At 39.1% G+C, this 12,565-nt stretch overlaps 1 protein-coding gene across 1 annotated transcript in view; it reads left to right on the top strand.

The window, feature by feature from the left end:
- The window catches only part of AGMO (alkylglycerol monooxygenase), a 413,111-nt gene extending 402,890 nt beyond the window's left edge, over nt 1–10,221 (top strand). The window contains exon 13 of the mRNA XM_072650817.1: nt 8,409–10,221. Coding sequence (XP_072506918.1) covers nt 8,409–8,489 — 81 coding nt within the window. The 3' untranslated portion in view covers nt 8,490–10,221. The remainder of the gene's footprint in view (nt 1–8,408) is intronic.
- The last annotated feature ends 2,344 nt before the right edge of the window (nt 10,222–12,565 follow it).

Here is a 12,565-nt window from a genome sequence, read left to right as displayed (position 1 = left end):
TTAGAACTTTTTTCATGACTATAAATAGCTTTCATTTCTTTGTTTGAAAAGTGCCTGTTCATATCATTTGACTATTTATCAACTGGCGAATGACTTATACTTTTATAAATTTGATTCAGCTTTCTATATATTTGAGAAATGAGATTTTTATCAGACATATTGTATTTCCCCCCAGTTTTCTACTTCACTTATATTTTTGTTGAGTTAGTTTTGTTTGTGCAAAATTATCCATCTTGCATTTTACAACGTTCTCTATCTCTTCTTTGGTCCTAAATTCTTTCCTTATTCATCAATCTGACAGATAAACTATTCCATTCTCTCCTAATTTCCCTATGGTATCACCCTTTAAGTGTAAGGCATGTAGCCATTTTGATCTTATCTTGGTATATGTTGTGAGATGTTGCTCCATACCTACTTTCTGCCATACTGCTTTCCAGTTTTCCTAGTAGTTTTTATCAATAATTATTTTTTGTTCCAAAAATTAGCATCTTTGGGTTTATCATATTCTAAAATACAATGGTCATTTACTCTAATGCAATTTGTATCAAATCTATTCCACTGATCCACCACTCTATTTCTTAGTCAATTCTTTTGATAATTACTGCTTTAAAATCCAGTTTCAATTTTCCCATTTTTTAAAAATCAGTGGCTATTCAAGGCAGTGTACTTCCTATCATGTGTACATACTTCTCTCATTCAAATCTCAGCTCTGCCACTTACTACCAGTGTCACCTTACGCATACACCTTGTACTCTCTTTCTCTCATTTTGATCATCTATAAAGGAGGCTGTTGGGCTAAATGATCTCTCATGTGCATTCCAGGTCTAAAACTATGAGTGTGAAGGAGAAAACAGCCTTACAATTTGCTACAAAATTACATGTACTTCTTTAAATTAGATCCACATAGATGGGTTGAGCCATTTTGGCATTCTCTGCTTTGTCTAAGAAAGCAAGAGAGATTGGACTTGACATAACGCCTTTTAACACATAAAGTCTAGGATTACAAAGACCAGTAAGAAGTGTCCTGTGCCTCTATGCTTGCTCTATATTTAAGAAAATAAATCACATCTATGTTAAAAATTGTGAGGCAAATATGAAGCAGGGCTTAGCTAAATAATCACCTCCATAGAGCAGATGCTATCAAAGCTTTAGCTACTTAGAGAAGGAAATACTGTGAGCTTGGGAGATGAGAAAAGACTTCAGGGAAAAGGTGGAAACTTTTATCTTAAGAGTGAGAGTTAGAATGGATACTAGAGGTCATTTAGTGGCAGGGATTTTCAACCTGGGGCACATGTATATATACACATATATACATATACATACAAATATAGATATGTATGTATGTATGTATTTCATTATTTCAATTTGATTGGGTTCATGGTTCATTTAAAACCGAATGCACTTGAATTTTCATGTTTAAAAACATTCTACTAGGTAGTGAGCTCCTTGAGCTATCTTGGCTTTGTTTGGGTCCCGAGCTCTTACACAATTTCAGACATATAGCTGCTTAATAAATGCTTGCTGACTGACTAAGAAGGGATCAACAGACTCAACCAAAATGACAAAAGAGTCTATGACATAAAAAATAAAATTATAATCTGTGGTCTAATCCAACTCCTCATCTTACAGATGAAGAAACTGGGGCCCAAAGACTTTAAATGACTTTCCCAAGGTCACACAGTAGTGGCAATAAAAAGCTAGTCCTGACTCCCTATCATTTTTTTATATTACCCCACTACCTCTTTAGTTCACTAGCTCTTTATTTGGAGGAGGTCTGGAGCTGCATGGATATTATCCTGATAAAAAGGAAAATGTGTTAATCTTTTCTGTATATGTGTCACAAAACAGACAGAAAGAAATCCAAAATAATTGTAGAAGGTGTGAGATACTTGGGAGGACTTCTACCAAGATTCACATAGGAAATCCATGAAAACAATCTGAAATGCTTTTTATAGATTTAAAGAAAGACCTATATAATTGGAAAGATCAGTGTAGTTGGGCCATGCCAATAAACTTACTACTAAAGGAAATATTCCATACATTAACTTATTTATCCATTAGCTTTCCAGTCATATTACTAAATATTACTCTATAGAGCTAAGGGAGAAAAAACATCATCTAGAAAAGCAAAAGACTAACAACCTCAAGGGGAATGATCAGGGAAAAGAATAATAATTAAAAAAAAAAAGACTTGGGAAAGCCAGGTGGCGATCTCTTCTACACAGTAATGATCATCAGAAGCATTAGCTCTGGTTAAGGAAATACATCAACGCTGATTGGGAGAACAGATTAGTTATACAAGATCCAGAGTCTCATTCAAGGCTGCAACACTGTAACAATCAAAAAAGCAAGTGTTTATGAAAGCCTGGCTGTGTACTTGGTGGGGGGAGGGGGGAGCACCTATGTGATGCAGTGGATAAAGTGCCTGGCTCAGAGTTAGGAAGACCTATCTGCCAAATCTGGCCTCATAAACTAAGTGCATATGTGACCCCGGGCAAGCCACTTAACTCTGTTTACCTCAGTTCCCTCAAATGGAAAATGAGGCAGAGAAGGAAATGACAAACCACTGCAGTATCTTTGCCAAGAAAATCCCAAATGAAGTCATAAAGAGGCAGACATACATGACTGAATGCAACAATAGAGGGTAATGGGCATTGGGCAAGGCACTGGAAATACAAGTAAAAGAAAGAAACACTCTCTACTTCTAAGGCACTTTCACCCGAACCAAGGCGATGTAAGGACATGCATAATAGTATATACATACACAAAATATGCAGAGACTAAATGCAAACATACGTAGTAGTTCAATGCAATTCAAGGTAGTTTGAGAGAGATAATCCACCCTATTATTTGTGGGATCTCCATGCTAAAAGTAGTGCTTCAGCTGAATCTTAAAAGAAAAGAGGTTTTCTATGAGGTGTAGGTGTGGTAGGAGGGCATTCACGGTGTGATAGACAGTCAGTACAAAGGCATAGAAATGAGAAATGGAATATCACATGCGAAGTACTGAGATCTCAGATAATTCCAATTTTACCTGAATGACTAATGTCCCATGAGAATAGGGATGAGGGGAGAGATGTTAAGGGGATTAAAAAAAAGATTGCCTTGCTGGAGGTAGGGCCCCATTGAAATGAGATAACATGAGCTGATCATATGTCCCACCAGTATGGTTGTCTAACTTCTTCCATCTCCACTCAGAAGCAGAGGATCGTGAGTGAAGCTTAGTTTAGTAACACTTTGTTCAACAAAAAACTGATGGGATGACTGGAAATAAGTCTGGCAGCAAGTAGGTTTTAACTAATGCTTCATGCCTTTTACTACAATAAAGCTCCAAGTAGAGACATGGCCTACACAGGAAAGCTCACATCATAAATGAGGGAGAGGAGCAGGGAAGGAAACAACACTTATATGCAAAAAAATTTAACTGCATTTTTTCTTGATTACAGTAAAAGAGGAAAATAAGTAGGTTCCCAGTCAGTTGAGGTGTGACAAAAGAAATTAAGATATATGAACATAATTGTACCATAAGAAAAGACTACAAAAGAGTTAGGTTCAGGACAACTTGAGGAGAATTATAGTAACTAATGATGCACAGTAAAGTGATCAGAACTGAGAAAATAAGTGATGCAATAATAAGAATATTGTAAAAGATAACTGAAGAATCTAAGACTTCAGGTAGCAGTTCTAGAGAAACAATCATGAAGCACATGACCCAACTCTTGACAGGGAGATGCTGAACCCACAGGGCAGAAGGGGACATATTTTGGGAATATAGAAAATGTCTGGTTTTGACTTCAGTTTGATATGTTAACTTGCTACAAGGAAAGCAAAAACAGCGAAAGAACCGGCACTCTGGTTTGAGTGTATGCTTCTAAAAACCAGCTCTACAGAATGGTATGATTAACAATACTGCTTCCCTTCCCTTTGCTTCCCTTTCACTTTTTCAGTGGAAATGTCTACATTTTTCAATGTTTATCAAAGTTAGACCTTTTAAAAAATTCACAAAAGGGGACATGTCATAGTCTTAATAATCGTTAGTTACTGGACCTAGAGCATAGGATGTGACCAGCCTGTACCATCCAGCAGACTAGGTCCTCATCTTTCACAAATCCTCTCACTTTGTCCCTTTTCCTATAAGAATACACACCTTTCCCGCTGTAAAGAAAAAAAATAACATTGAATAGATAACTATTTGCCATTCCATTCCCAAAGGTTACCCCTTTGGGGAAATATATTTTGAAAAGGATGGGGAAGTACTTTCTTTAGTACCAGCACAACAAAGAAAATCCTTTACGCCATCACTTGGGAATCACATTCATAGAGAAGAAAATGAAAACCAGTTTTGGAAGCATTGTTTTTCCTTTTTCCTCCATGAGTACCACTAGAGACATTTTATGCTATGCTTATTTGACTCCCGATACAACATTACTATTGAAGTCCTTCTAGTAATTTTTCATATTGTATGTATTATAAACTGGAAGGAATGTCGGGAATTGAATGAAGCAATCAGACTGGTTAATGTTTGGGATATTAGTTCTCTAGAATGGCCCAGAAGGATCATTTGAAACTAAACCACCCACACATAAAATCCAAATGGCAATGTTTGGAAGTTATTACTTTTTTTCCCCTCATTTTCCCTCTTATTAGAGCCAAAAGCCCTTCAGTATAGGGCCCTTCCTGTAGATTAATGACTGGCCTTGGGTAATGGCCCTTGGCTCTACCTCAGGACATCGGCATCTCCTCAGGAATGATTCTGTCTATCCATCCTTATTGCTTAAATGTGCTTCCTCTGTAAATAGGTTTTTATAGATCTTCCAGGAATAGTGACATTCTTCCTGGGAATGGGGGATGGAAGTGGTTTAGTAACTGAGGAAGGAAGTGGAATAATACAAGAAAATAAGTGATTTTCATGTACACACTGCAGATGCCACCAACATCACTGCCCAACAAACTCCCATTGTCCTGCATGATACACCAATGCACACAGAAGTTGTGAAAAAATTATGATATTTTTAACATTTTGTGAACAGGTAATAAAAAAGGGCAAAGTAAGATGAAGTCAGATTTAAATGACTTAAAAACCTAACCCCAAAGATGGCAGGGTGGGGCATGTCTGGCACCTAGTCTGAGGCTCCATTTGGGGCTTGACAACCTTAGAGATCTAAAAAAAGAATCTCCTATGATGAGTGAGTTTAATGCTAGGAAGCTTGATAAAACCCTCCTTTCCAGAACCTGGCATTTGTGGTGTTGCAGGAGAGTAAGGAGCGAGTGCAGAGAGGTGAGGAAGGGGAGATGGGCTGCTCATCAGGCTGAAGTCGTTTCATATACAATTTTTTTTTTATATTGTTTCCTATATCACCCTTGGAAGGTAAAACTTAGGAAGACATGGAACAGCCAGGGAGATATATGGATTTATTACACTGTTTCTTTTCTCTAAGAAGAGAACATTTTCAGAGCCAATGCAATTTTACACCTGAGAAGGCCAAGGCACCATAATTTGGGTGGCTGTTGATCACAGTAACTTCCTATTTGGTTTCCTTGCTTTCAGACTCTCCCCTGTCCAAGGGAGGTTTTGCCCAGCTGTCAAGCTGACCTCCTTACAGATGGACTGGGCTATGACTGTGACAGTGCGTGCCTCTGATATCATTCTAGTCAAACTCTCTTGCTCCCTCCTCTCTATATGACATTTCATTTCCAGGTTCCTTGTCTTTTTTCAGGAATCCTGCACATCCAAGTCACTGTTCCCGGAACATACTCCTTCATCACTTAAGCCTCTCAGTGTCTCTCACATGCCACCCCCTCCATGAAGTCTTACGAGATAGCTTCTGTATCGTCAGTGGCAAGTTGTTGGGGGTGTAAGCTCAGTTCCATGTGGACAGTCTCGGGCGGGTAAAAGTGAGGACTTCTAAACCTTAGAGTTCTCATGAGGCCCCCCAGGGAACAGCAGGGAATTGAGGTGTGAGACCAAGCTATCTCGTGCATTTCCGCCTCTTCCCGTGAGAAAAGTGCTGGGAGAGCGCATCCCCGCCCTCGAGATTGGCCCAGATCTGAGCACACCTACTGTTATCTAACAGGCACGGTATTCAGGTGCAAACTATGCGGCGGAGAGCTTAAGTAGGGTCAGGAAAGCCTGAAGGCACTCTTAGCGCTGAGGGGCCCTTAGAGGACAGAAGGCCCCTCTTCCCTCTTTCCTCTCTTTGCTCCTCCCTCTCCCCTCTCTCCCCACTTCCACTTCTGCTTTCATTCTCTTACTGTAAGATCTTTGCCTCCTTGGGAGATTTCCCTCTCTCCTAAGGAAGAGTTCCCCCTGCACATGTAACCAAGACCCTGAATAAAGCCTAACCCTCGTTCGACTCTGGAAAGTCTCTTCTCTCATACGTTTATCCGGTTTGGCCAGCCGAAGACCTGCGATAGGTAAGGTAAGACTCGGGTAGCCCTCAGGCCTCTAGGCCTGGCAGCAAGTGATTTTTTTTTCTTGTAAAATGCTTTATATTTACCTTGTAGAAGCCTCAAAGGCAGGAAGATGTTCATTCAGGTCCTGACTTGGACATTTACTAACCCTAACCATCACACATTTTAGTACTGTACTATCAAGGATATCCAGCCAGCAGGGACTGGGATTTTCCTGAGGGCAGCCCAACCCAAACTAAATGTAAGTGGGAAATATTTAACTAACTCTAAAAATTTAATAAAACACTGATAACATTACTTTTTTTTAATGGTACTTTTCCCAATTGCACATAGAGATAATTTTTACCATTTATTTTTTCTAAAATTATGAGTTCCAAATTTTCTTCTTTCCTTACTCCTCTGCCTCTTCCCTAAGACAATGAGAAATTTAACATTACATTTTAAAATTGTGCAGCTCTCAGGGAGCCATAGGTACAGCTGTACATGGTCCCCGTTTCACTTTGAGTTTTATATTATTACTAAAAGCTACTTTTTAAAACTATTACTTGTAGAGAATGTGCCAACCTGCATTAGTAGAGGGGGTTCCCTCTCCTGGGAATTGACTGCAGCATTGAAATAATACACCCCTTTCCTATCTATAGAGATATAGCTTGTGGCCTTACCCCTTCTCTCTCTCTCTCTCTCTCTCTCTCTCTCTCTCTCTCTCTCTCTCTCTCTCTCTCTCTCTCTCTCTCTCTCTCTAACATACACGCACATACACACACACACACCTATACTCCATATATCAATGGAACCACGGGTCTCATCCCCACCCAAACATTATTTTGTCTGTCTGTCTATCATCCATCTATCTATCTATCTATCTATCTATCTATCTATCTATCTATCTATCTATCTATCTATCTATCTATCTAATCTATCTATCTACCTACCTGTCTTTGTGTCTGTCTATCTATTTGTCTATCATCTCTCAACCTAGTTCTCTATCACATTATCTGTCATTTAACTACTTACCTCTCTCATCTACCTATCTGCCTGTCTATATCGAATGTATCTTCTGTGTGTCTTTCTTTTCCCCCTATTAATTGTAAACTCCTTGAGAACAGTAGAAGGATTGTCTGCTGGGCTTTGAATTACGAAGCTGGAGGTCCAAATCCTGCTTTAGACTCTTATTATCTGCTTGATTCTGAGCAAATCACTTCTCCTCTGTGTGCCTTAGTTTCCTTATGCGTAAAATGGGAAATTTGGAATTGATGGCCTCTGCATTCCCTTCCAGATCTAAATGTCTAATCCTTGAGGTTAGAAAATAGTTTGATTTTGTCTTTATATCCCCAATATCTAGTAAAGCACATGTTCCATTATGGGTGCTTAATAAATGCTTGTTGGGTAAATGAGCAAATGAATGAAGGAAAGAATGAAGGAAGGAAGGAAGGAAGTATAGGGGTCACTGAGAGAACCAGGGATAATGTGTTTGGAATCCAGCCCATGCCATTTGGGACTAGTGGAGTTCCTGGTCTCCGAGAATATATAGCCTTTAAGGGAGGGGGCAGTTTTAAAAATCATTTTTGCCTTCTTTTCTAAAGGCATCTTGGTCTATAAAAACAATGAGATCATTTACTACAGTCCATAAAACTCGCGGTATGCCCGACAGCCAGGAGAGAGCTCCTTCTGTTCATGACCTAAAATTTAGAAGCCCATGTGTGGCAGCCACTGGGCGTAGCATAGCTGAAGAAAGGCACGGGAACAAAATAATTTCTCTCCTCCAACTTGGGCCTCCTGAATTCATGTTTAACTTGTGTTTGTTAAGCCATATCAAAGTCCAGGCTGCCAGATCTAATCTGTGTAATTTAACTCGAGCTAGAATGCCTGGGTTCATTTCCCATGGGAGAAATTTCTCTTTGCCAGTTTAACATGAATATTAAATATTGATCAAGGCACAGAATTAATACTATTTTTTGCTTTCCACATGCTTTATATATGTGTTTTATTTTCTACAGATTTTATTCTCGATCTGCACCATGTACTGGGGAATTAGAAGCATAAGACAACTTGCCTCAGGTCATGCAAAGCAACTCTGACATGGAACGTCTATGACCTTCTGTAGCTACGGAAAGGAGGGCTTCATTGGAAGGCTGAATCTAACCTAGGAGAAGATGTCAAGGTTTTGGTGCAAAGGAAGTAATTCAATACTTAACTCTTGGAAACAACCTTTACATAAAGATTGACTCCAGTGGTCACTGGGTTTGGCTTAATTTTGTGGCGAATTGTGGTCTGTTATCACTAGAATCTGATATAATTCTGTTCATATCAACTCTAACTTCAATACCATGTCAAAATCCCCACTAAATATCTCTTCTGTTGTCACTTTTCAGTTAGGTCAGTGGTGGGAGCACAAGTACTTTTGTACAAATTGAAGATTTTATTTGTGACAGCGTAATAATACAGCCTGCTTTTCCGTGGGAATTTATTGTAATAGTATTAAAACATATATCTAGGTCCATAAATGCATCATTACAACAGGAACTCAAAACTTTACATATGGCAGATTTTACTCTTACAAGCACATGATTGGACCTTTGAGAAGATCTATGATTGACATGAAAACCAAACCATCATCAGCTTCAGGCTACTAAAGAGCTGAGAGAGTCTCTAGCTGAACCTTTTCCTTACTGCTCCAGTATATGGTGTGTAACTGACATTGAATCAATACTTGCGGATTTCTTGCTTGGTTTAGAAGATGAAGAAATGCAGACCCAGAGATAAAGTGATTTGTCCAAGGTCACATAGACAGTAAATAAGAGAGGCAGGATTTGAAACCAGTTCTCTGACTTTCAATCCATTGCCCCTCCCTCTATACCAAACTTCCTGAGTTCAACACTGAGAGGAAACATGGTATAGTCAAGACAATAAGATAATAACAGTAGTAGTAAATAGCAATAATGACAGCCAGAAACATCATTTTTGTGAGTCTGTAAACTTTGCAAATATATATATATACATATATATACACATACACATGAATGTGTATGTTATGCACAAAATGTGTTTATGCTCATCTGATAAGAAGATGGGCTTTGGGTTCAATCTCAGACACATACTGTGTGACCTTGGGAAAGTGCCTTTACCTCTCAGTGTTCCAGGCAACATGTAAGACTAAAGTGCCACATGAGATTCTGATCCACATGTATCGCTGGAAGATATTTTCACAGGAGCAAATACTTAACATCAATGAAATTACAGGTCTGGAAGAAATAAACCCATAAGCAAACATTTAAATGAGCGAATGAATAAATAAACTGATAGATTAATGATTGAATAAGAATGCAGTTAAATGAATGAATGAGTAAATGAATAGGCAAATAAACTAATAAACAAGGAAAAAAAAAAATTAGTGGTTTTTCCAAATGCGTACGGGCAGCCTGATGGAGCCCGCCACTGAGCAGCTTCCTTGTGCTTCATGTTGCTGAAAACTGGGGAATGAAGGTAAAGGTCGCCGTGATATTGGTGTCTAGCTCAATGGTGGACAGGAACTGGGAGTTCTGGAAAGAAGAAGACTGATGGAAACACAGACCTCAGTTCTTTTCTTCTTTCCTTTTTGCCCATTTCAGTTTTGTTTTTGTTGCGGGCACTTTCATTTACTGAAAAATGCAGCCAAAGTGGTGCCTTCATGGAGCGAGTGTTTTCCTGGCCTATATTCCATTGCATTTTATGACAAAACCAGACCAAACCTCTGCTCCCACGGCCCCGGCTTTTGGCGCCTGCCCCTCTCTCTAAGCACAGCCAAAGAAAAAGAAAAAAAAAAAAAAAGAATGAAACTAGGAAGGAGCTGGAACTGCAGGTGTCTGTTTGGAGCAGGCATCATCTCCAGGCCTGAAAAGCATTGATTTTTCAAACTGGAATAGCTGTGGCAGATGAAATTTTGCTTTGTGGAAAACTTAACCAACTCTATCTAAAACATCAGACATTCAAGTTGTTGGGTTGATTTATTTTTATGTGTCTTCATATTTATTAACAATACAGAATTATTTTCAAGATCTAAACAAATACTGGACCCTGCTTTTGTCCCTTAGCAAGTCTCTAGACTTTCCATGAGCAGAATCTGAAAGTGTGGAGAATTCCCAGGGTGCCCATGTCCTCCAGTGTGAAAATGCCCCAAAGTCCCAGGCTCCATCCTCCAGTGCTTATGCCCATAAATTATAATACCCTAGGCAAGGAGGAAAAATGCCTTCCTTTCAAATATTGAAATAAGTTTTCATTTTTTAATGACTGTTCCCTCCAAGGTAACTTCTATTTGAATAGTTCAGTGTCTTACCAAGGTGAGATTGTATCTCTTAAACTGGAGGAGTCCTCACAGGCTATTCTAGCCCAAAAGTCTCTTTCTAAAGATGAGGAAACTCAAAGACCCAAGGAAACCTAACCCAAGATCATATAATTACTAAGTATCTCAAGTCAGATTTGACCCCCACATTTCTGATCCCTGAATCTGTTTGCACATTATCTTTTAAGATGAATTCAAGATTTGAAATATGAACACTTGTTTCACAGCTACATTCATACAAGGATGTGGTATGAACGCCTTGAGAATTGGCCTTGAGTTTAGCGCAGGAGAAGAAAAAAAGTTATTGTGTAGAAGACACAGACCTGAGATGAGGTTCAGTGTTGAATAAGTCCATTCTTAGCTATCTAATGTGCTTTCTGTATTTGGAAAAATAAAATACCTTCCATGCTGTTTTCATCCTCCCCTCCCCATCTCTCCAGGGAAACTGTGATCTGGAATATTTTTTTCCTTAAGACAAATATGGAACTATACTTTTAAGATTTCTGGCTGTGGATTCCCAGATATTTAAGCAGGAGAGAGGGATGAAATCCAGACAGGTAGTGGTCCTTTGAGCCAGGGCACAGGACTCTGTACCTTCAACCTGCTAATTTTCCAATTTCACTTTTCTTTGGAAAACACTAATGTATGATGACAGATCTTGTAAATTTTTTGCATCAGAAATTGAACTTGAACTATGCCATGTAATTTATGCTCAATCATGGCTGGAAGAAATTTGACCCCAGCTCCCCAAGGGCTAAGTGCTAATCACAAGACTGGGCAATTATCTAGAGCTGCTCAGAGAGAAATGCCAAAAGACTTGGCAAATAATTAGGGACTATCCTCATTTTGCTCATTTATAGCTAGGGAAAATGGAGAGAGACTTAGGCCAAGCCTTCAAGGTAATCTGGACTAAAGCACAGGCAGAAGAGAGGAAGCTGCAGCGACAGACAGATGATGACCAGTGTCTGGTGACGATTGGGGGTGGACCTTGTGGAAGTAGTTTTCAGTGTGTGAAACATGCCAGGAGGTGGGAGGTGGGGAAGCAATCTTAGCCATGAGCTTCAGAGAAATGCTTCCCAGGCTTTCTCTATCGGTCAGAGCCATGAACTTGGCCCGGATCTATTGGAGAGGTTTTGCCTAGAGTAAACTTCTCCACTTCCAGTAATCTTTCTCTGTTTTCTGCCTAAAGCATCCTACTTATCATCTGAGTCTTCTATTTCTTTTATCATTCTAATTATTTCAAGTTTGATTTGGGGCACTTTTTGAAAAGAGAAGGGAAAGGAGTCATGAGAAATAGATCCAAGCCCTACCTCAGACACAAAAACTCAGTGTAGGGGCATTTGTTAAGGGCATATGGTATGAGGGACACTATTAAGTAGTGGATAGAGCATCAAACTTAGAGTCAGGAAGACATGAGTTCAGATCCTGTTTCAGACACATGTATTAGCTTTATGATGCTGTAAAAGGCACTTAAGCCCTTCTGGTCTTAGTTTTCATAAGTATAAAGGGACTGATTCTAATCTCTATCTGATAGGCTGTTGTTGAGGATCGACTGAGATAATATATGTAATGTTCTTTCCAAAACTCAAAGTATAAGTGGCAGATATTACTCATTATTGGAAAACTAGGTGGTATAGTGAGTGGATAGAGCACGTAGGCTGGAGTCAGGAAGGCTCATCTTTGTAAGTTCAGTTTTGCACTCAGACACTTACTAGCTGTGTGACCCTGGACAAGTCACTCCTCAGTTTAATAAGAATACTTTTGTGGCTAGTCAGAGTCTTTGATCTTCAGTCTGTTAACTGGAGATAATATTATAAATCCTCCTCTATTAAAAAA

This window comes from Notamacropus eugenii, chromosome 3 (genome assembly GCF_028372415.1).
Source record: "Notamacropus eugenii isolate mMacEug1 chromosome 3, mMacEug1.pri_v2, whole genome shotgun sequence".
NCBI classification, from domain to species: Eukaryota; Metazoa; Chordata; class Mammalia; order Diprotodontia; family Macropodidae; genus Notamacropus; species Notamacropus eugenii.
Note: the sequence above shows the minus strand (reverse complement) of the source record. Positions and strands in the feature narration are given on the sequence as shown.